Raw genomic sequence first — 24,755 nt, forward strand, 5'->3', positions numbered from 1 at the left:
ATGTTCCGAGAAAATGCTTTCAACAACAGTCTTGCAAATTTGATTAAAAAGAAGAGGTGAATGAAAATATCACCAAGTTTGATCTAGCACCTAAAGCTCACTTCATCATTTGTGATATTAAACCCTACAGGGTGACGTGTGCTTTTGACTGATTCCAAACAGATATGAAATTATTGATAAAAATCCCCACTATTCAAAAATGTCGTTGACATATCGAATGAATTCGACCCAGTTTAATTTTCACGCTTGAATTGCAAAATTTGATTATGATGCAATAACACACGCTACAACATCACTATTGTACAAACAACTTCTGTATTCCTCAATGTATTCTTTCCATTGATAGCAAAATCTACATGAGCATTGTAAGGGAAGGTCCAAAGTTCGTTTGACTATTTTTATGTCGTCATAATGCAGGTTGATAGAGTTTGTGAAATCATTCAGAAATGCTTTATTTTTTCTACTTTTTTCAGACTCGAAGCTCGATAAAAGTCGTGGCAATTTAGAAGCACGGACATGGCCACAAAAACTGCGGAAAAAGGGCAAAGTGTAATCATGTGTCACCATTGCACAGCCGACTAAATCTGTATAAATTTTGTGGCTTACTTTTTATTTATTTATTTTGGTTAAATCTCATTCTTACCTGTTTTGATTTGATTTATTGATTTCCGTTTCACAACATAAGTATGATAAATATAACACAAGGTGGAAAATACTGCGAGACAAAATATATATAAACCTGAGATTTACAGAACAAAATCTTTGCATTATATGGATCGATTTTATTTCTTTTCTGTAAAAACGCCGTTTAGAATTTGAAAGGTCATCAATAACGTATGGGCTTATCATGGGCAGATATAAAAAAAAAAAGCAATTTCGTCAAAAATATTTCACAAGAGTTCATCAAGCGTAAAATGAACACAATTTCAGAAAACTAAACCGATCGTATATAGGGTAATACAACGCAATCATATTGTTAGTGTAATTTATGAATTGTGTATAGCTTAACATCACGAGCTCCACGTGTATAGTAATGCTCTCATTATGATGCAATATGGTATATATAGGTTAATCTGAAACGTCAATATTCGTGTTACGAAATACTCGTCGGATATTTACATTGTCCTTTGAAGCGGGGGTGCTGGGGGTGCTGGGGGTGCTATGCTGAAGCATGAACCCCCAACTGGGTGCTGCGTGTGTTATTTTCCATAGGTAGCAGCCCCTGGAAATCTGGTAGGTATGATAAATGACAGAATTAAATGTAATGAAAATGAACGACCTTTTGCAGGAACCGCCGGGCCCCCCACTTCAGAATTTTCCTACACAATGATTGAAATAGTGCTGATAAAAATCCAACCTTTTTCAGAGCGGAATACCACATATTTTCAGCTCGCACTTCTCGCTCACATGATAAGTGTAGTAAGATACCTAATTAATCACCCATCTTTTTCCTGAATTACGATCCATGAATAGAATGTCAAATTTTGTGATTCTGAAATCTATTTTGTTTCCGCTCACATCAATATCATAGTTATATGCCTTTCCTGTTCATGATTAGAAACGTGCTTTAAAATAGGTCTGAAATCTCAATTTTGTTTTCGCTTTCGCTTCGCGATCAGTAAAAACTTAACTGACACCAGTTGGTGAGAGGACCCACCCTGAGGTCACCCTAGACATTGAACGTAACACCAAAGAATATATAAATATAACAAGCAAAGGTTGTCAATTTGACACCGGTGTAAAACGACTGGTGTGGTCCTCTGTGTACACCGGTTAACACCCCATGCAGTTTTTGCTCGTATCAATATTGTAGCCCAGACATGGTTGTTTTTTCAGTGTTTTTTTTTTTTTGGGGGGGGGGGCGAGGGAGCACTGAGGTTCTAGTTACTAGGCTAAATCTTTGTCCTATAAAAAATGAAAATTGTTTCTCATGAATCCATGGGCTACGAATCCATAGATAATTACAATGGCGGATCACACAGGGGGCGGGTCCTCGCCCCCTGGATCCCACTATAAAATCAAGTTTTTATAATTTGTCAAGGGCATGAACGAGTTAATTATTCCTGACTCCACAACCCGCATGAGTACGACGTTAGCTGGCGCTATCAACAAACAACATTCAGAGCCATTATAAGAAAGATTAAGATTTTCGCACAATTATTCATTAATGTACAAACAATTTCTATTATGGAAAAAAATATATGATCAGTGGCGGATATATATAACAATATATAAATTATTATTATTTTTTGTTCTTATACCTTTGTTATATTATGAATCATAATATTTATGATGTATTGAATTCTTAACAGCGATATATTTTATTTCATTTTATATATTCTAAAGATTACCCTAATTCATGTTTATTGGAGTAATTTTCAATCATATATATGTCTTTTTTTATTCGTTATTTATTTGATATATCATGCAAATACTAATAATTCATTGATTCAAAACATTTATCTTGTAAACGACCCTACCCAACCCCCCTAAAAAGCAACAACAAATAACAATGTATTCATGAAAATATTTGATACCTCTGTTATGATAATTGATTTCTGAATAAAAGGGAAAAATATACATACGGTGGGCAGAGTATATTTGTAAAATGCACCATTCCTATATTTTGGTTGAAACGTTCGTCTGATAGTTTAATATTTTTGTTACATTTCTATCCTCGATATCTATTCCATGATGCATTATTATTCAAGACAAATTTGATGACAAGACCAGTGGTCGCTGCAAATTAAGAATTATTAACGATGAGGGGTCTGTACGATTAATCACGTAATAAATCGTAAATATCAGTCCAGTGTTTATTCACTAATTTTGTGTTATAGGACCTTGATTGTGTTGAAGCGTTTTCATTTTATTTCATTGTTTTTATTTGCCCCGTTATTTGCATGGTCAGCCCGCGGTTCAACACTTTCAAAACCTTTCCCCGCCCAACTGATCTGATATTGATATATATATACATATACATATATATATATATATATATATATATATATATATATATATATATATATATATATATATATATATATATATATATATATATATATATATATATATATATATATTGTATACCCGGGATTGTATAGTGTAATTATTTTATGATTTTCATTTTTTCAAGGAAGTAAAAGAAAGAAAGAAAGAAACATCAACTAAAAAATCGTTACCCTGGGATGTTTGGGGTTAGAATGCGATAATTTTCTTTTAAATTGATTTCATGATCAGCATAACAACAAGCCATAATAATAAAAATAAATACTAATGATACTACTACTACTACTACTACTACTACTACTACTACTACTACTACTACTACTACTACTACTACTACTACTACTATACTACTACTACTACGACTACTGTGACTACGACTACTGTGAATACTACTACTACTACTACTACTACTACTACTACTACTACTACTACTACTACTACTACTACTACTACTACTACTACTGCTGCTGCTGCTGCTGCTACTACTACTACTACTACTACAGTACTACTAAACTGCTGCTGCTGCTGCTACTACAACTACTACTACTAAAAGCTGTGGAGGATAGTTTTAAAACTTGGCATTTATAAAATTTACAATAATGGGCATTTATAGGCCTTAAATGATTCAAAATAGTTCATTACTCGAATTTCCATTTTCTTAAACTGGATGGAGTTTTTTTTTCTTGTTAGCCAGATAATACTCAATTTCCCCTTTTCCCCTTAAAAGCATCTAAGCATTTTTAAGGTTGGCTTTATGTTTGAAATTTACAGCGGTAGATGAAATACTTGAGAGATGAAATTTAAAAAGTCAGAAATTTTGCCAAATTTTGTTAGATGGAACTCCAAAATTTTTGCATTTGGCTTCTTTCAAGAGAATGCGAGAATTTATGGGCGTGGCATTTTTTTCTGTAATTTTTCAATTTCGGTGGTGGCGCTTTAACAGCAAGCATTCAAGATGGCGGCAGGTAAGTCAACGACTCTCAAATTCGTATTTATATTTATGCCCATTGTTCATTTCACGCTACATTTTTCGACATATTTATGCCTAGATATATTACATATATTAACCATCCATTCATTTCTTTGCATTTTGCTTTTCATTTCAGACAGAGCAGCGGTAAGTTGGCGGTGTATTTCTTGTGTCCGGGTTGGGTTTCAGAGCGAGGGGAGAGTAGCGGTTTGTTCCTGTCAAAATGCCCAGCAGTAGCGGATTGGGAGCTGAGCTGAGCTGTGATATATGCCAAGCAATGGATCAGATCACCACCACGACCAACGCGTGTTTTTGATTTGTTGGGCGAGCGGTCTACTGCAGTGTTATTTAAATTTAATTACAAAAAGAAGTAGAATATTAGCACCTTGGTCGTTGGTCCTTATTATAATATAAAGGGGGAAGTTTACCCTCACAAAATTTTGTTGTAAAAATAGGAAAAATAATAATAAATATTAATTGATGATGACTGAACTTCTAAGGCATGGAACTGAACTTAACTAAAGCTTAACTTAGGTTTGACTTTGATTTGAGTCAAGTTAGTTTTAGGAAAATCCATCAGATACAGAGATTAAGAAAGTTATTAATTTTTTTTATTTGTAATGTCATGTACAAGCAGCTTTCTCATTGGTTAAGTAAAAAAAATCATAAATTTCAAGTTTTAATGGTTCGTCATGAAAATTTCAAAAATTTCTTTCAGGATTGGGTGTAAAATGATCTGTCGATCTACTGAAGGTAGATCTACTATTTGAGTATAGATTTAAACTTTCATCAATTTACTGAGAAAATTACATTTCACTGATTTTTTACCATTGCGCAGATACGCGTATATTCAGACAAGGGGCACTGCGCAGACGGGCACCTTGCCATAGATGTAATTTCTAGAAAGTGAATGAGTCCGCAGAATCAGGGCACCATTTTTGTGTTCAATCTGAAATAGATACTAAATAACTATGGAAATCAAACAGGTTCATGTTAAATCTTAACTGAAAATTTTAGGTGCGCAGACTTGCCCTGGCAGCCCCCCACCCCTTTCATGTGTTAAAGATGTAACATTTTCATGTACTTTCTTTTTCATATTGATCTACTAGATACTGTATCAGATTTGATAATATATCAGATTGACAATATATATGATATAGTCCTGTGTTAAATTTTGACATGCATATAATAGTCACACCAGATTAAGAAAAATAAATTAAAACACTGAAAATTTTAAGCAAATCGGACAAGGAATAAAGTTATGGCATTTTAAAGATTTGCATTATTCCGGTGATAACATTGTGGTGATCACAGCTACATGTCATTTGCCACAACACCCAAAAAGAAGTACAAACTTCATCTCCACTTTAAAGATAGGGTAGTTTATGAAAGTAAGGTTTTTTTTCTGACCCACACTGTATCTAGAGGGGTATTTCATGGATGTACAAGTGTGAAAAATGAAGTTCTAGAAAGGTTTTTCTTTAATCCTATACAGTCCCAAATGAAACGTTTATGTGTTAGCGGTTGTGTAAACACCGGTTACCTTTTGACTCGACCTTACACATGACTGTTATGTGTCATACCATTCACTTCCTGAATAGACTGCCTTTAATTGAAAGTGGATGTATCAAGGCTATTCAGTGATAACCACATGTCTTCAATAACTTAATTATATTAGGAGTACCTGTCCAGGGTCCCATTGTATAAACTATTATACATATCCAGTAACTTTGCCATTCAATGGTAACTTCATGGAATCCTTGATTCTTATTGGCTGTTTAGCCATGTTACCATGGTAGTCACCATTAGATGGCAAAGTTACCGTAATTCAGTAAGTACATGTTTTATGCAACTTGCCCCTGTAGTGGTGTTAACTTAACCAACCATAGATTTAAATACCATAGTATAAAGATAAAATTGATTGTTCAATTAAACATGCATGTAAGTGTAGGGTGAACTATTCATAATAAGGTACAATTAATAGTAAATGTGTATTTTATGCCCTAATTTTATCTCTTGTTTCATGACACAAGAAGGGAGGGGAGGAAACAATTTTTTTTTTAGTTTGATTAAAAATTGTGTATTTTGTGTATTTGTGTATTTTTTTTTAGGGTAACCAAAAATCTAAATTTTAGCTCATATTTTGGCTCCCTTTTGTTGCAATGTAATTTTAGATCATTTGCAGGCACATGTCAATTTTTTCTGTATAAAAAAAGATCTATTTGGTAAAGCACAAATTTGTGGATTATTGTGCAGGTAATAGGTATTATTATAAAAATTGTTCAATGAATCAAATATTCTAAATTTAAGAGAGTCAATCACATATGGTCATACTTAATTGTATCATTTTTATTTTACAGTTCAGCAACCCTGAGACTCCTGAATATGTTGGTTTTGCCAACCTACCAAATCAGGTACACAGGAAGTCTGTCAAGAAAGGCTTTGAGTTCACTCTTATGGTAGTAGGTAAGTTGAGAAATCATTCTTCCTGTGTTGTGTTGATGTTAAAACACTAGTGCCTGTAGGCCTACATGATTTATAGATTGATTTATGCATTTTGTTAGTAATTCCTGAAAAACACAGAATTCTGTGCCTCATGTTATTGCTAGTTTATATTAATTTTGTGTTTGATATAATGGTTTCTGCTTTGTCTTGGAAATTACAGGATCTGATATAAGTAGTGAATACTTTGACTTTAATCCAATTTGTTATATCCTTCATTTAAAATCAACTTATTAAATAGATAATGACATGAAAAAATAAATAAAATGCAGTTTAAATTTTTAAGATGCCCCTAAAAGCAAGTGCTTGATATATAAAGCACCCATTAGTGCTGCAAGTCAGGTGGCATGTTCGGGTTCGATTCGGCAGGGTTCGGCATTTTTTTTCCCGAACTTTGGTTCGGTTCAGGGTTCGGCAATAAATGCCAAATTAAATTTGACATATAAAAATTAAAGTTCGCCGACCAACGAACTCGCAAATGATCTGTCATATGTTTATAATAAGTTTTGTTTCTAAAAAGAATAGTTATGAAAATTGTTGCATAGTTTTCTTTTGTTTTAATCTTTAAACAAGAAATATAAGTCATTTCTACTTTAATTTTTGAAATGAAACTGAAAAAAAATCAAAAGAAAAATATTGATAACGAGAGATAATCAGGACATATAAACAGAATTACGAAGATCAGAATATTTTTTTCATGATTATTTCATGTAGCTTTGATCATGATCGATTACAATGTCATTGCCAACGCAGCTTCTCAAATTGGAAAGTATTGATCGGGAATGTCGAAACAGTAGACAAACAACTTCCACTAAACTGTTATTATACTGGTAAAATTCTCATTCCAAAGAATATGAAATGTTTTAGAAAGTCCCTTTTTCTGAAAAGAGGTTAAATCTGGTCAATCAATTATCTTAAAAAGATAAAATATCAGTCAATTCTTGGTCCAGAAAGGTCGACGCTCATGACTTCAAACATATTTCCAACACGAAAATGAGTACATGGGACTGTACTGTGTATGTTAGTGTTGTGAAATCACTCGGCGCTGATCGTCAGAACTAAAATGGAACTGATAATTCATCATTTCATTTTCAGTAATTGACCAGATTAAACCACTTTTTAGAAAATATTGACAATGGAAAAACGTTTCAAGTTCGGAATACGAATTTTACTTGTATAATAGCAGCTGAGAGCAGGTTGTTAGGACTTCCTGTTTCAACTTTCCTCACCAACTATTTCCAGAACGATCAGGGAACATGCGTTGATTTGGTTTGAATTTTTATCTTTTCTGTTTTATCAACCTCATTCCTTCATCTCTTATTTATTTATCTTTTATATTAATATGGAAATTTCAGAAGGTGGAATATATATACTTTACCATTACTTTGTTAGTCACAAGGAATTAATTTATGTCTTGTCTTTTTCTTTTTTAAATACAAAACAATTAAATGTACGTCCGATTAGAGCAATACGTAATTCAACTAGATTTTTAACAGAGTTAAAGATAAATTCCAGTATTGGTAATGATCTCAAAATGAATTTTTACAGAATCTAATATAATGACCACCCAAGTGTCTGTTGTATGAATGAAAAATATGTGCCAAAGGATTCTGGAAGAAATTGTGTAATTGCTGAGAAATAAGCAAAATGAGCGCGGATTCGGTCACTTCTGTCGGGTCTTTATTCCAGCAATAATAATACACTGTCCCACGTGTGCCTATCTGTGTTGGTGATCTTCAGTGTGAACATTTTTCAGTGTAGATTTCAAGATTTCACAAAGTTCAGTTTATGTAACGGTACCAGATCTAGATCCTCGATGATATTCTGACAATAAGCCTAGTTTTACAGACTTTCTCATGAAATCAGTGTTTACTGCAACTACTGGAATTTCTCTTTAAGCGTAAAATGTCCCCACATTTTATGAAGAAAAAAATTAATTCATGTTTATTAAAAAATTAAAATGATAAAAATTTAATCAAACACGAGACCGAAGATGTCATACTTTGTCATTTACGAGGAATGAATTTATGTCTGGTTCTTTTTCTTTATTAAATACAAAATGATTAGGTCCGATTACGATCACGATCGATTACGACAGTACGTAATTACACCACACTTTTATTCCGAGTTTAGCTTCAAAATATCCTCTCATTTTATCAAGAAAAAATATATTTATGTTAATAAAATATTCTTAAGTTGATAACAGTTCAATCAAATATCAGATGGGAGCTACATGTATCATAGTGGATTTTAAAAATATATTGAGTAGAATTCTTTTTTAGCAAAATCACTAACCAATAATCCTTTTTTTTAAATTTATACTTAAATCTATGTAGTCATTGCACTTATGCATTGTAAATTAACATACTTTTTTTTACCGAACTACCGAACCAGGCCTTTGCGTACAGTTCGGTTCGGAAGTGCCAAGTTCGGCGAACTTCCGTTCGGTTCGGCTACAGCACTAGCACCCATAGTGACCCAATACTTACATGCACAACTGCGCTGCAATTGTGTGTGTTGTATTATTTTGTGTTAAAAATGAATTACCAACTTTTGATATAAAGGATTTAGTTGATCCTTGGAGGAGCATGATGTAATAAGAAAACATGAATTCATTGCATGGCAGATATGCATGTCTTTAAAATGACTTGAAAATTTAAAAATTACCAGATTTGTCTATTTTTCCCTATGTGCAGAATGAGATGTTCCATATATACATCTTCTGATGAAAATAGCCAGCAGCAACAAAACTTAAATAAACGTCTATCCCTCAAATACATTAATTGAAGGCAGTCTGTTTTGAGATATTTATATCAATTTTATGGGGAATGGATTATAATTAGCTAACACCAGACTTAATGAAAAACACTGGAAGTTATCTGCAATATTGCTAACACCAATAAGCCAGTTCGTAGTTCCATTCTGTGCATGATCAGAAGATTCTGCGCATGATCAGAGAAAGGTCATTTGTACTAAAGTGACATGGTGGTTTAAAATCTAATGAGATAAGCACCAACTTTGATGTCCTGATTATTCATATATTCTTTTGAATTGTGTTTTCTATTCACATGATCCACAAAGAGCAACAATGAGTCCACGAACGACTGTTATTTCACAGTTTGTCAAGTACATTGTACAGCATGCTGCATTCAAAGTAGAAATACATGTACAACAAATACCTTCATGGGGTGATTACTGGTGTGCTATTCTAGTCACCTGGTCTATTCAATTTTTTTCATCCTGCTATGTAAGGCAAGCTTACATAATATCTTGCTTTGAAATCTGCCTATCACAATGAAATAAATGAAAGGTCATTTGACCAAAATTGTACATGGATAACTATGAACTGGTCTATAGGTACAACTCATCCAATTGTGTCCCAGCACTGACATAGCCTCTTCAGCTGCTTCAGGCATTGCCTGACCAAGAAATATGTGATATCTCAGGGCTCAAAGTATGTAATCTACATCTATTGGTCAAGGCCTTGAATTCTCCTCTGTGTGACAAACAACAACTCTTACTGGCAAAAAATCCTGATGATCAAATTCTCCATGAATTGAAAACCATACTTGACAATGATTATCAATATTTTATGTATTTTTACAAGGTGAATCTGGTCTTGGCAAGTCTACACTGATCAACAGCCTATTCCTTACAGATCTCTACCCTGAGAGACACATTCCTAGTGCTGCAGGTAAGTCTTGGTGTTGGAACTACTGAATCATGTTATTCCAAGTCTTTCTACAGTGACCAACCAGGGGGTGTTTCATGAAAGTTTTCAGCACTGACTAAATTGTCAGTAGTGCTGACTATTTCAGTGAAATCCTTGCTTTTGATTGGCTGAAAAGTTCAGGGGCCCGTTTCATAAAGAGTTGAATCTGTTGTAACTTTGCCATTATGACAACTACCATGGCAACAGGACTCAGCAGTCAATCAAGATCAAGGTTACCATGGTAGGTGTTAAAACAGTTGCAACTCTTTATGAAACAGGCCCCTGGCCTCTGACTGTTACTATTGTAACTGTCAGAGAAAGACATCTTGTCAGTGCTGGCAACTTTCATGAAACGGTCCTCAGTTTGAAGTAGGCAAGTAGTAACATGTTGACTACAGAATTCTGTGACTCCCAGTTTGGTCTTGATCTTGAATTTATTGCCTTCCTCTGTATTAATATCGTCCATATGATACATTTTTTCAGAACATAGCAAACATGTAATAATCTTTTTATTTAAATGTGTGGATGTATTTCTTATTAAAAAAAAGTTTTATTTTGTATGTACAAAGATTATTTAGTTGCAGTAGGTATTATAAAGTGGTTGACTTCTGAATTATGTTATCCCCATAGGCTTTGTACAGTGACTACCCGTTTTCAAGACGATCCATAAGAACCTTGTTTGAACTTTACTATCTGTAGTTATTTACATGAGAAGCGAAATGGTCGACATATACATGTATCTTATCTATCGGCTGTTTTTTTTTCTCCACTATTGAAACATGCAATGCATGCATTTGCATGGGAATGAAAAGTAAAAATAGTCCTGGACACCAATGACTGTCTAGTGAATAGAAGGTACATAAAATTTAAACAAAGTTTTATATTGCCACTGTTGATATTGTGTATTTTGTATCTATATAGCATTACTATGAATGTGTATTGCCAGTATTTTTCTTTTCATCTATTATTACCAGAAAAGTTTAGCTATCTTACTATACTGTGTACCTCAACTTTGTCTTTTATTGAATGCTTACTTTTCTTTCTTTTTTTTACTATTGCAGAGAAGATTGATAAAACTGTGAGTATCGATGCGTCAACAGTAGAGATTGAAGAGAGAGGAGTCAAGCTTCGTTTGACTGTAGTAGATACACCAGGCTATGGTGATGCCATCAATAACAATGACTGGTAAGTAATCATTGTTAAAGGCCTGTTACATTCTGTGCAAGCCACGCATGTGACTTGCGAGTAACTATTTTTGCTACCTGCAGGTCGCCTGCAGGTCACCCACATTGACAGTATCTTGCACGCATCTCACTGGATTTGCCCGCAGAAGTGCATGCAAGTCTGATTTGCATGCAGAAAAGTTTTGAACATGCTCAAAACATTTTTGCGGATGGGCTGCGGGCAATCACCTGCAACTTCACCCGAAGGCTTGCATGGTGCGATGTTACAGGGCCTTGGAGTTCTGGGGAGCGTTTCATGAAAGGACTTGTCAGAAGTATCCGACAAGTCTTATTTTATCTGACAGTTACTATGGTAACAGTGCTTCTCAACCAATCAGAATCTAGGAAAGTTGTCAGATCTGACAACTTGTCAGACGAAATTATTGATGAAATGCCCTCCTGGTCTTCTTAAATGCTATTAGATATCTTGTAGTTCAATTTAATTGAATAAGTAAAGTAGTTAATGTTAATCAAATATACATATTGTATGTATGTATTGTACATATTGTATTGAAAAAAACCTACTAATAATGTTCATATTTACGGTGGATTTAATGTGAATAAATGAATTGAAAAAAAGACAAGGGCTGTCATTATATGTAATATGAAAAATAAGAGATAAGGAGCATTTATTCAAATGTTGATTTGTGATAAGCATAGCATATTTTCACTTCAATATTTCATGTAAACATACCTGGAGATCCTTATCAGCATAATATGATTCAGAGAAAAACTGTTTTTCCTATTTTATTTTTTACAGTTCCTGCATGTGACACAAATAATACTTTTGCGTATTCTCAAAATTTGATTTTCATTTACATGCTGCCATTTATTGATACATAGTTCATGATATTAATTGAATTAAATGTACTTGATATCATTGCATTGTAAATGTATAACTGAAAGAAAGTGAAAGCTATTATGTTCTTTTCCTAGTGATTTGATCACTTTCCAGTAAAAAAACTTGACATATTGCATACTTGTACACTGTATTAGAAAAAGTGGGGCTTGAAAATTGTAATAGTACACTTCTGTGACTTACGAGTAATGATTACAGTTTCGTAAATCATTTTATATTTAGAGTTTTAGACCACAAGCCTTCACAGTAATTCTTATTTGATGTACATTTAAAAATGTCTGTAATAATATTCTTTGATAATTTATTTGGTATAGAGGAGGTTATGTTCATTTTTTTCATGTATTTTTTTTACATCTCATTTTAAAAAATAAAATTGAATGCATTTTATGGTTATTGAAAATTCTAGTATAAGGGGGTATTTCTAAAAACTTTTAATGTCCTACAAATCAATAGGCAATAGATTATTAGAATTGTCAAAGTTAAGATTGATTTATCAATGCAAATGTGAAGTAAATAAAGTGATGTTTCTTCTAACTACACCTATAAAGGTTCAATTGACTGGTGGCATAACATTTGCTCCGGCAACAATTGAGGATTTATTTCGTCTAAGATATAGGGTGAGGGTTGCAATACGATTTTATGTTTGGTTTAGGGTTACATTTAGGATAGGATATAGTGTTCAATCCAGGGTCGAAGTTGGTCATTCTTTTGATGGGTGGACTTTGCAGCGGAGCGATTGTCGCCGGAGCAAATGTCATGGTACCCAGTCAACAACACTGGTGAATTTCTACTGAAGTAACATGTTCACACTTGTTTGCTTCTATTGCAGTTTTGATCCTATTCTAAAATACATTGATGACCAGTATGAACGTTACCTCAATGATGAGAGCGGTCTCAACAGAAGAAACATTGTAGATAACAGAGTCCATTGCTGCTTCTATTTCATCTCACCTACTGGTCATGGGTAAGTTAATATCAAGATCATTTTAAGGGGCGGGGGGGGGGGGGGGGAGGGAGCCATGTGTCTGCATCTAAAATTAGACTGAAGACTAAAATAAATTTCTTTTATGGTTAACAAAATATTCTGGAGAGCAATTGTACCCAACAAATTTAAAAATACAAATCCACCGCCTGGCATTTTGAGATAAAAAGAAAATAATGGTGTCCACATCTGCACATCCATTCTCTGTATGTGTTACTTTAGAAATTTCATTGGGAGGAGCTGTACAATGTCCAGGGAAGCCCTCACAAAATTAATCTAACACAAATTCTTGCATCTATATTGAAACACAAATGGTCACTAGTCCAGTTTGATTTTGTCTATTTTTATGATCAGGAGAATTTTCTTCAGCCATTTATTCATTTTGAATATTTGATATTTATCATTGTGTGATCAGGTTGAAACCACTCGATGTTCAATTCATCCAAGCTCTTCACAACAAAGTCAACATTGTGCCTGTCATAGCCAAGTCTGACACACTCACCAAGCGAGAACTTCTCAAGCTCAAACATAAGGTACAACCATCAGCTGTCTAGAGGGTGTCTTTGTCAAAGTCTATATGAAAAATGTTTTACATTGATTTATTCTGTCAGACTATGCCTCATGCCTCTAGCAGCTTGAAGAATAGGTGTTTTGGATAAGACCACGCACTGCCTCTGTGCTGCTGCAGTTAAGACTATTGTTGCTGGTTCAAATCCCCCTTCAGGCATTTGCGAATGGTGTATTTTGTTGATTGATATTGAGGTGAGAAAAAATATTCTTGTCCAAGATTAGTGGCGTGATTTCTGGCCTAGCTATCAGATGGAAAAAAGATGCATCCAGTTGTCTGTTTTATCAAGCTGAAAATCATAACAATCCATGAAAACTAATGAGTCTACATTTAAAGTTATATCGTAAAGTAAACATAGCAATGGCTTATTTTATCAAGCTTGTGCAGTAGGTTTAGTGATCATAAAATTCAAGGTCTCATTCGTCAGAAAATCAGAGTAATATTTTGGCACATTTCTTAGATTAATATTGATGCTTCAGCTCAGCTAGAACATGGATTCTATAAAGTGCAAGGTCTTTTTGATGTACACGCAAAACTGGATTACATGGAGTTAGTCCTAAGCTTTTATCTAAAAATTTTTTTTTTAAGACAGCTCAGAAAAAGCCCTATTTTATGACATAGGGCCAATCTCCTTTTGCCTAGAAAAAGTTCAGTACATAATTTTAAAATATACACAACAAAAAAAGTAAGTCCCCCCTAAACAAACATTAATAATTTCCGAACCAATGCGAGTTTTTGATATATTTTTACATGAGCGTGTAGGTAATTTTATAAGCTACCCTATGAGTAAATGTTGTGGATGTATCTTACGTCATGCTTCAGTGAGCACCGTCAGAAGGCAAAAATGTCACTTCAAAAGTCACAAGCAAAATATCACGACTTTGATTCCATTGTATTGCAACTAATTCCACATTCTCATTATAAAAACTAGTCAGAAGGCTTGGAAAGGGTACTTTCTAAAAGACGATACAACTTTTTAAGCTAAATTTCACGGTTGAATAAACTCAAGTCCAAATTTGCTATAATTGGATTTTTACACATTTCTTTCAATAAAAAATGCTAGAATATGATGACAGTTATTTTGGGGAAGACTATCTCCAACAATATTCACCGTTTCACGGTTCAATGAACATTTATTGGAAACAAAAAATGCGATTTTCAAATATCGTAGGCAAGTATTGCTTCATTTTTCTAACTGAAAATGATCTTTTCTCAACTTTTTTGTTATGTTCATGACCAATTAACATGCTTCAATGATTCAAAGGTGTCAAATTAAACATTTACGCTTGAATGAACATGTGGAATGTGATTAGCTCTTTTTTACGCAGTTCATTTGATTTGATTTTTATGAAAATCCCGATGTTTAATGCATCAGTGAGCACACAATATTCGAAAATTATGCAAATGAGAAGAAAGTTCAAGGCCTTGGCCCCACTCTGTACCGAATCGAATGGTTATTTTGGTGTGCGCACATTTTGGATAGTGTTACTCTGAAGCCATGTGCGAAGTTTCATGAAATAACTGTTGGCAGAAGTAACAAAAACCGTCCATGAAACAAACCCTCATTTCATATTTGTTAAAATTTTGACTTCCTCTCTCATAGACTTGTGTACATTCTGGGTGCATATGTTTAAGCATACGTAAACCCCTTATTCAATATGGTGGAACTTTTTTTCAAGACTGTCTTTAGCAATGTCGTTTGGCAGTAATGTTTATCAACCTATGGGCAAAAATGAAATCGATTTGTTTGTTTATGGATGAGTGAGCACGCATCAAAGTGGGAAAATTGGTATTTTCAATGTCATAGACTCATTTTAAAGGGTAATAAAGTGAATATTGGGGGCAAATTTGGTTTGAAAGGTGTCTTTAATTGCTGTTGTTTTTATCATCCATCATTTCTATCACCAAACACTTTCCGAACTTTAGCCATTTCATGGTTGAGCGAGCACATTCGAAAATTTAGGAATGAATACTCTTTATACTGCATAAATGTATTATTTCCTAACAATTTCTCAGGATCAGTTGAATGTATGGACATATCAGTGGTGGATCCAGAATTTTAAATGGGGGAGGGGCCTATAATCGGGGGAGCCATCAACATTTTCAAATTTTAACATGATCTAACAAGTTGTAAAAGATAATACCCCCAAAACCCTATGATGACACGTCACAATACAGGGGCCGCAGAGCAGTTTTCAAAGTGGGGGGGGGGCTGACCATGCCAAAAATCACAATCGTATAACATTTTTGTACTTGCTTATGGAAAGAGTGGGGGGAGCTGAAGCCCCCCAGCCCCCCTCCCCGCTTCCGCGGCCCCTGCAATACATCGTGCTCACTCAACCATGAACATACGATATCAAAATTTGGTCTGAAATGGTTAAATGATGGATAGTAAAACAGCATAACACTATAAAGTTCACCTAAAAACAATTTTTGCCCAACTTTGTATTTGCACAATCTGAAAAACGACTCTTGTGACTTTCAAAAATGGTCATTTTTAATTCAATCTTTAATTACTCATGCATGACTCAACCGATCAATCTCATTTTTCCCCAGGAGTTGCTTAATGAGTGTATAAAACCACCCATGAAATATCATATCTCAAAATAATTCGGTTCAAAAGTTACAGCAGTTTGATTTAGGGGGGACTTACTTTTTTTGTTGTGTATATATTTCAAACAATATGAGGTAAATGGAGCTTTTAATAAGCTGTTTTAAAGAAGTACAAAAAGAACACGGTATTGACAACTAATCAACAATATGGTATTACTTGGTGATCTTATATTCTTTGACTAATCTTATGTATTTTTTTAAGGTACTTGATGAGATCCATGACAACGGTATCAAGATCTACCACATGCCAGATTCAGATTCAGACGAAGATGAGGATTTCAAAGAACACAACAAACAGCTCAAGGTAGGAGTGAGAACCTGATTAAAATGTTTTTTTTTTTTAATATCTTGACCCATTGTTGTCATTATTTTCGCAGTAATTAAAGAAATGTTTGTGGATCAACTTCAAACTTGAATCCTGGAAATGTCGATGAGGAGGATCTCATGAAATTTTGAGGAAAAATTTTGAAGGTCAAAAGATCACAGAGGTCGTTAAATACTTGAGAATATCTTGTTCTGGTGATAACCAAGTAACCATTTGAGGGATAAACTTCTAACCTGGCTCATTTATGAGATGGGAGTGACAATGGTCTGATTACATTTTAGTATCACAATGTCCAAGTTCAAAGACCATTCAGATCATTTGGAAATTTTAGATGATAGGTGGACCCCTATTTCTGATCTGCCAATGATGGAGGCATTAAGTAGAGAATCCAAGTATTTTTCATTCTGCTCTATAAGTTTTAAGCTTAATCTTCTCTTGTTATGTTCATTCTCAGGCTAGTGTACCATTTGCTGTATGTGGATCGAGTCAGCTGATTGAGGTCAAAGGAAGGAAGGTCAGAGGTCGTTTGTACCCATGGGGTGTAGTTGAAGGTAGGTTTTACTACATAGAAAGAAAAACTCTTAAAATTTAATTTTGTGACATGTTGGTTTTCTTTTTGAGGCCTATTCAGTGATCTACAGGTATGAATAAAAGAAAAACTCACTTTGCTTACATGACCTGTGTAAGGGTTTAGTAGGTGCATTGCCCTGACAGATTCATGGATAGTCTCATCACAGCGTTAGGCCCTATCACGTCATTCTGTGCCAGCCTTGCAAGTGACTTGCGTGTAATCATTTTTGCGACCCAGAGGTCGCCCGAATTGACAGTAATTCACATGTATCTCAGGCAGTTGCCCGCAGAAGCGCATGGAAGTCTGATTTGCACGCAGAAAAATTTTGGACTTGCTCAGTACTTTGTTGCGGGTGTGTTGCAGCAAGGCGTGTATGGAACTATGTGACAGTGCATTTAATAGCATTCCGAGGAATGCCTTTATGTCCACATTTTACCACAGGATAAAGATGTTGAAAATAGTTCAAGGGTGTGGAACAGTATATAATCGAGTTGACTCGAGACCCAGAGGAGAGTACCTTTACAGAAACATTGAAATATCATTAACTCGACTGAGGTTGATTGGCTCTTTCTCCCTTTTTGTCTATGCAGGGCAGTAATATGTTGATTTCTGAAAAGGAATATAAGCATCCTCAATTTAATACTATGATCATTGTTTTTTGTTTCTTAATTAGTATGCATCTGATTTTTATTTTTCCCCCCTATCTCCAGTTGAGAATCCTGACCATTGTGACTTTATCAAACTGAGGAGTATGCTTATGTAAGTTTATAACATTAATTTTCTTTAGTAGACATAAAGTTGTGGAAACAATGTAATAAAGCAATCAAACTGCATAAAAGAATACCATTCAGTGTTTGGATAAACATTCAAAAAAAAAATGTGCTACATAGTTCTGTTAGAAAATGTGTATGTGGCTGAGAAATGGCCAAAATTAACATTGCATTCCAGCCAAGTATTAGGTAGTTTTCAAGCAATAAAAAAAAAAACACTGTCCCACATGTGCTTATCTGTGTTGGGGATCTTTTCAGCTAAGATTTTATGATTCAACAGAGTTAGGTTATGTAAATGATCCAGATCTAGAACTATATTTTGATAATTAACCTTGAAAGACTCTCTCATGATATGATTGTTTGCTGCAATTTCATGTACTATCGTACAATGTATTTGAAAATTGTAAATAGGTAAATATATGACTTGTGTGATTTCTTATTCATCTGTAGAGCATACATGGAGGATCTAAAAGACGTTACCCATGAGGTACACTACGAAGCCTTCAGATCTGAGAAACTAGCCAAGTCAGGTGGTAGTGCTGCTAAGAAACCAGCTTCGTAAGTCATATACTTTCGTATTTAGTGTTCAAAGGGCAAAAGGGATACGTGCTAAATCTTTGAATATTTGAAGTTTGGGATATGCAGAAAAACACTTTCTCCCCTTGTTCAGATACCTGTAGATAGATACCAGTAATATGCTAACATATTTTCTTTTTATCGCTAATTCCCCCCCCCCCCCCCCCCAGAAAAAAAAATCATGTATTTTCATGATAAGAATTTATGATTAATTTTGTGTCTATTGTATTTCTTCAGTAATGTGTAATTTATTCATTGTTATGTATTTTTTTGTCACCGGGGTTAAAATTTGGGCTCAGATTGACTGGATATTTCACAGTTTGCAAATAATGATATGGGGTCTAGTTCTTTCAAGACTACCTCTGAATTAGTTTTGCAAGCTCAAGTTTGATTTTTCAATATTTTTATTTAATATGGCTTGAATACTCATGAATTTCAGCCTGCTTTCTAAAGATATTATCTGAATGTCAAAGATACAATACCTGTCAATTAAAACTGTTGCTTGTTTCTTAATGTTAGCAGTAGGAGAGCAGGATCAACATCAGAAGAACCTACGAGTGAGAAGGATCGTATGCTCTTGGAGAAAGAAGCAGAGGTATGTACTGCCCTCTGTTGTTTAACAAATATGTATCTGGAATTCTAGATGTTTGAAAAAAAAATGTACAGTAATGTTATTTTTTAACTTGCTGTGTGGCTTATCAATTTTTTTTTGCTGAGAACTTATTTTTTCATAAAAGTTAGGTTTATTTGAGTTAACCAGATCTAGATCTACAGTGTTATGGTGATAACATGAAATAATAGTTCGCTACAAATACATTAGTTTTGCTTTAATATGTATCAATTAATTTGTTACTGTTGTGTAGCTACGTCGCATGCAAGAGATGTTGGCTCAGATGCAGAAGCAGATGCAGCAACAGGCTCAAACAGGAAGCCTCCATTCTGAAGAAGTTTAGAAGAGAGAGATAGATGTACAAACAATCATGGTGAGTATTAATAACCCATCTAACCGAGAGATCTTTCTTCTAAACAGTTTAGTTTCCTTTTTACCCCATGATAGAGAAGCACTGGTTTAATTCACGCTTACTTCAAGTGGTATTTGTAAAATGATTACCCACGAAAAATTTTGAACTTTGGTGTTTAGCATACAAGAGGAGCCGTACCATGACACGTTCTCCATGGGACCTCTGAAACTGAAGTTATTTTTTTGGCTTATTTTAGTAAAAGATTCGTTTTTAATTAGCAGAACAAATTTCACTGTGAATTCTACTACCTACATCTTCTAAATTTTGACTCTTATGTCACATGTTGTGGCCCTTTATTGATGGAACCTCCCATACATTAAATTATCCACTCAATTAAATTTGTATTATTTAACATTTTGTCTCATTTCTTTTAATATAAATCTTATCAGTATTATGAAATCATCTACTGCTGGAATACTATTGGGACCACCATTGCTGTTACCAGAACCTTTACCACTTCCTGTTCCTCCGTCATCATTACTGGTCAAGAAGATCAGCCATCTGGAAAGAACTGATACACTGTTGGTGTTGGTGTTAAGAACATGAATCAGGTTGTTGCGCTGAAGCTTTAACACCAGCTGTTGATGTAGAAAACAATACCTATAGTAATAATGATTGCTCAACTCCTACATTAGCCCAATTGTTTTGTGTTGCTGGTGTTTATGTTATAACACCATCACCAGCCATCAACACCAAACTTGATATTACCTTAAATCTAACAGTAAAATATGTGTCATAAAACATCTACAGTTGGTGAACCCACAACAGGAAGTTTTTTATTTTTAATGATCAAAATATTGGTGCTGTTACAAAGGTAATGCCTGCAAGACCTGCCTGGATGCATACGAGATACATGCAATGTTCATTATTGATTTTAACTTACCGAAAGTTGCACCAATTGTACAATTCATTGTATCTTTTATGTTACGGGGTCTTTAAGGGTCTATGTGTATAGTGAGTTAGAAAATTTAGTTGAGTTTATAGAAGTATTTCATATGAATGGAAATAAAGAGAATACAGTAATGCCACCCTTCTTTAGACTAATAATGTTGATATTGACTACTACTCATCTAAATCCTTTGTCTAATGTTAGCCCCGCGTGTAGACTATAGAGTACATAGAAGTGCCACATGAATACTCCACAGGGAGTAGCGAATGTACAGACATGGCTGGCAAACCCGGAATCTGACAATTAGGGATTGCATAACACATTGAATCATTGTATATGTTGCAGAATATCATTATGTTATTATTTTGAGCATTATCAACTAGTGTCCATCTAAGGTTTGAGGAAAGAATGAACAAAAGTGAGGGAATGGAAGGAATGTATGGTATCCAGGATTTTTAAATCATTTATAAATAGGAATTGTGCTGTAGAAGGAAATATGATTGGCACAAGTTGGTTAGATATTTACTATTAAAAGTAGTTTGCAAACTATGCAATACATGAATTGAAAATGTGAAATTAAGCCCATGTAAGTGCACATCTAGCCTTTGAAAATATTTTTATATGACATCTGGGGGGTGTTTCACAAAGATTTAAGTATGACTTAGAGTCGCACTTAAATGTCTAGTTGTGTGCTGATAAAAGGCATGACAGTATTGGTCAAATCATGCCAAGAGGACGTGCACTAACTGCGTATTGATCAATAAGATTGCGCGTTGCATATCAGATACGCGTCGGCATTTAAGTGCGACCTAAGTCATACTTAAATCTTTGTGAAACACCCCCCCTGATGACCCCATAGACACCTGTTCCATGCTGCTCTGTACTGAGCTAGTGTGCAGATGTAGATACTAATTACAGATGCTGTTTTATATGCTAGTTGGTCTAAAATCTAAGATTTATCTGATATCACTATTTCTTGATACATTTGGTCCACTAGTTATCCAATTATCACTTGGTCTAACACCACTTGGGCTAATAGTAATGATAACAGTTGCGTAATTATTGCCTCTTTGTCCAATTTATAGTCTTCTCATTTTGTGTTGTGACCATTGGTTCTTTTATTGGTTTGTCTCAGCTCATAGTCTGAAATGTAAGTGCAAGGAGCTTGCAATCACAAGTCAGTTCATGTCCCCCATCAATTGTAAATAATGAAATTAGTTGTAAATTTGCAATTGGTTGCTGGTCTGCCTCTTGCAACATTTTATCCGGCAGTTACCATAGGAACAGTGCTTCTCAGCCAATCAGAATCAAGGAAAGATTTCTGAATCGATTTGCTTTGGTTAGAATTGATCTAAGTAACAGGTTCAAATTTGCAACTGATGTTTGTATTCGATTGCAAATAAGTAATTACATCATCCCTGTTGTGGGGTTAGACCAAATGCTATTGGACCAAATGGGCATAGTCAGATTTGACATCAGATTGAAAAGTAAGTGGAAATTAGACCAAAGTTTTAAGGAGAATTGAACAAAATTGTATAGCAATTCACCATTTCAAAGAAGGCAATAGTGATTCATTACAAGGGAGTGGTACCATTGGAATAATGAGCGCGACCTGTTGGAATGAGACTTTGTATAGCAAATATAGTCTTCCTGCTATAGGCAAAGATAGGCATCGTTCTACTCCTTTTAGTATCAGATTTCATTCCTTTGAACATACATAATAAAATCCAAAAGCATTTGAAAAGTTTAGATTTTTTTCTTTTCAAGCAATATCCATTTTGCTGCATGGTTACAGGAAGGTCTCACTTTGATCGTACCATCTGTATTCTGATGATAGCCTGAATAAACCGATGTGTGGTTTTTGATGTATGCAAGTTCTGTGTATACACTATTTATGTTGCCTTGTATAGCAAACATATCATACCATCTATGTATAACATTTTTTATATTCATTGGTGTATTTAATGACTAATATTTAGTGCTATTTTGACAGATAAGTTATATTACATGTCTTATCTACAACTAATTTTTTGTTTATAAAGTAACATGTACCTTTTTTAATGTAATTAGTTATTTTTTATTGTTTTGAAACTTGTTTTGTGTATGCTATTTATTTATTTAGTTACTTGACTCTTTAGAAAAAAATCACACCATACTTGGCTGATATGACTTCATTTTTCATTTCTGTAGGATCTTGGTGATAAAGATATTTTTAGAAACCTTTTGCCATATCTGTGTTCCAATGCTGCAAATTGTTACTCCATTTATGCACTCTAGGCAAAAGCATTATAGTGAATAAATGCTCAAGTATCCCAGAATATTTCCCTCAAAATACCCTTGAAATGCTCATTATTTCGAATGAATGGGAGAGATGCTCCCACGTGCATTTTAGGTTGGTGTAGAAATTGTAATACATGTCCCCAAATTGCAAAATCCAGAATATGTAAATTACGTTAACTTTTGTTTCTAACATTGAAAATGTTTAGTTAGTAATCTTTGAATAAGCTAACAAGATTTGTTCATTGCATTTTGTAGTAATGAATAATTAAAATATGTCTATTTACTTCATAAATCAAGAAAGATTGTCCTATTCTTATGTCTTTTGTCATGGAAAATCCCTTTGAATGAAGCTTGTTAAAGTTTAATAAGCAATGTACACATGTATATCATTAATGGTGTGATAAATAACCCATTATTTGAAGGCTAAGCCCACACCAACAAAAGTTGATTTAAAAAAAATAGAGAAAAAAATTGAAAACCATTGCATTGAAAATTTCATCAAAATGGAACGTGAAATAAAGATAGGGTTTCACATTTTTTTACGAGTATGAAATGATGGCTTGGTGATGCCAATCATTTAGTATTATATCACAAGTAAAAATTTTTTTTTATGATATAGAGGATCTCCACCAAATCTTAAATCATGAATTTGCATTTCCATAAAAATATCAAACCAAGCGTAAACATTGGAGGAAAGAAATATATATGTATATAATTAAAAAATGCAAAAGAAAGTGCAACATCAGTTTCCTCATCTTTACACCACACATGAAGTACATGTGACAGATCTATGCACATGAGGAAACTTTGAATTACCAGTAAAATATTTCTTCCTTATTTTAAGTCTGATTTTGATGAAAATTTCATTGTGTTATACTTTTAAGCAGGACCCTCTCGTTATAATAGCATGTACAGAAGAGGGACACAGTAAAGATAGAGAAAAAAAGATGGGATGGGGTAATGAGAGAGGGAGGGAAGGGGGGGTGGTCTGACAAAACTTAGATTTAATAGGGTTAAAATAAAAATCAGAAAAACGGACTCGGAAAAGTGAAAAGCCTGTCATCCAGCGGCCTGTTTCATAAAGAGTTACAACTGTTGTAACTTTGCCATTATGGCAACTACCATGGCAACAGGGCTCAGCAGCCAATAAAAATCAAGGTTACCATGGTAGTTGCCATAATGGCAAATTTACAACAGTTGCAACTCTTTGTGAAACCGGCCCCAGGTTTTAAATCTGCTTTAGACCTAATTCACCACTTTCTCATAGATATCACCTTCACGCCCTCCCTCCCTCCACTTTACTTTATTTAGTGCATCCTCAACACAACCCTCCTCCATCACTTGCTTTGTCCATGTCTTCTTCGGTTGTGCCCTTCCCCTTTGACCAGCCACCTGAAACTTAAATGCCCTTCTCAAAATGTGATATATATCCATCCACAACACATGCCCATACCAAGTACTCCGTTTGGCTTCCCCATCTGATCCCGTCTATTCAAAACCCAACATCTACATCAAAACCTCAGTTTTCTTCCTATCCATCAGCTTCACACCACACATCGCTCTTGCCATTGCTCTCTCAGTCCCATAGGGTTAAATACTTGCGAAACTATGCTCAGCACTCAAAATTCCCATCTTGTTTGCACTCAAACACCATTTTCCCCATATAACTATTCTCTATATTCCCTAAACGTCGCCCATCCTAATCTTGCCCTCACTGTCACAGCTGTCCTGCACCCTCCACTCGGTTTATTTCCAATTCGTCTAATTGCCAACTCATCTACTATCATTTGGTCTTCCTTTGGTTCGTCCACTATCCACATGGTCTAATTGCAAATTTGTCCACTCACCAGTTTGTCTAATAACCAGTTGGTCAAATAGCCATTT

General features: G+C 34.4%; 1 protein-coding gene across 2 annotated transcripts; it reads left to right on the plus strand.

Moving 5' to 3' along the window:
* The first annotated feature begins 3,927 nt into the window (after window positions 1–3,927).
* On the plus strand, window positions 3,928–20,997 carry LOC121408648 (septin-2B-like). Of its 2 annotated transcripts, none has more exons than XM_041600183.1 (14): window positions 3,928–3,974; window positions 4,116–4,126; window positions 6,340–6,445; window positions 10,089–10,175; window positions 11,255–11,378; window positions 13,105–13,239; window positions 13,673–13,790; window positions 16,641–16,742; window positions 17,218–17,314; window positions 18,045–18,093; window positions 18,555–18,662; window positions 19,200–19,275; window positions 19,544–19,663; window positions 20,092–20,997. In XM_041600183.1, exons 1-13 carry the CDS (start codon window positions 3,965–3,967, stop codon window positions 19,631–19,633), a joined length of 1,113 nt encoding a protein of 370 aa, XP_041456117.1. In that variant the 5' UTR covers window positions 3,928–3,964; the 3' UTR covers window positions 19,634–19,663; window positions 20,092–20,997. The 2 variants fall into 2 exon arrangements, with proteins under 2 accessions (XP_041456117.1, XP_041456118.1); XM_041600184.1 differs by having other exon boundaries at window positions 19,203–19,275.
* The last annotated feature ends 3,758 nt before the right edge of the window (window positions 20,998–24,755 follow it).

This window comes from Lytechinus variegatus, chromosome 2 (assembly GCF_018143015.1).
Source record: "Lytechinus variegatus isolate NC3 chromosome 2, Lvar_3.0, whole genome shotgun sequence".
NCBI lineage: Eukaryota > Metazoa > Echinodermata > Echinoidea > Temnopleuroida > Toxopneustidae > Lytechinus > Lytechinus variegatus.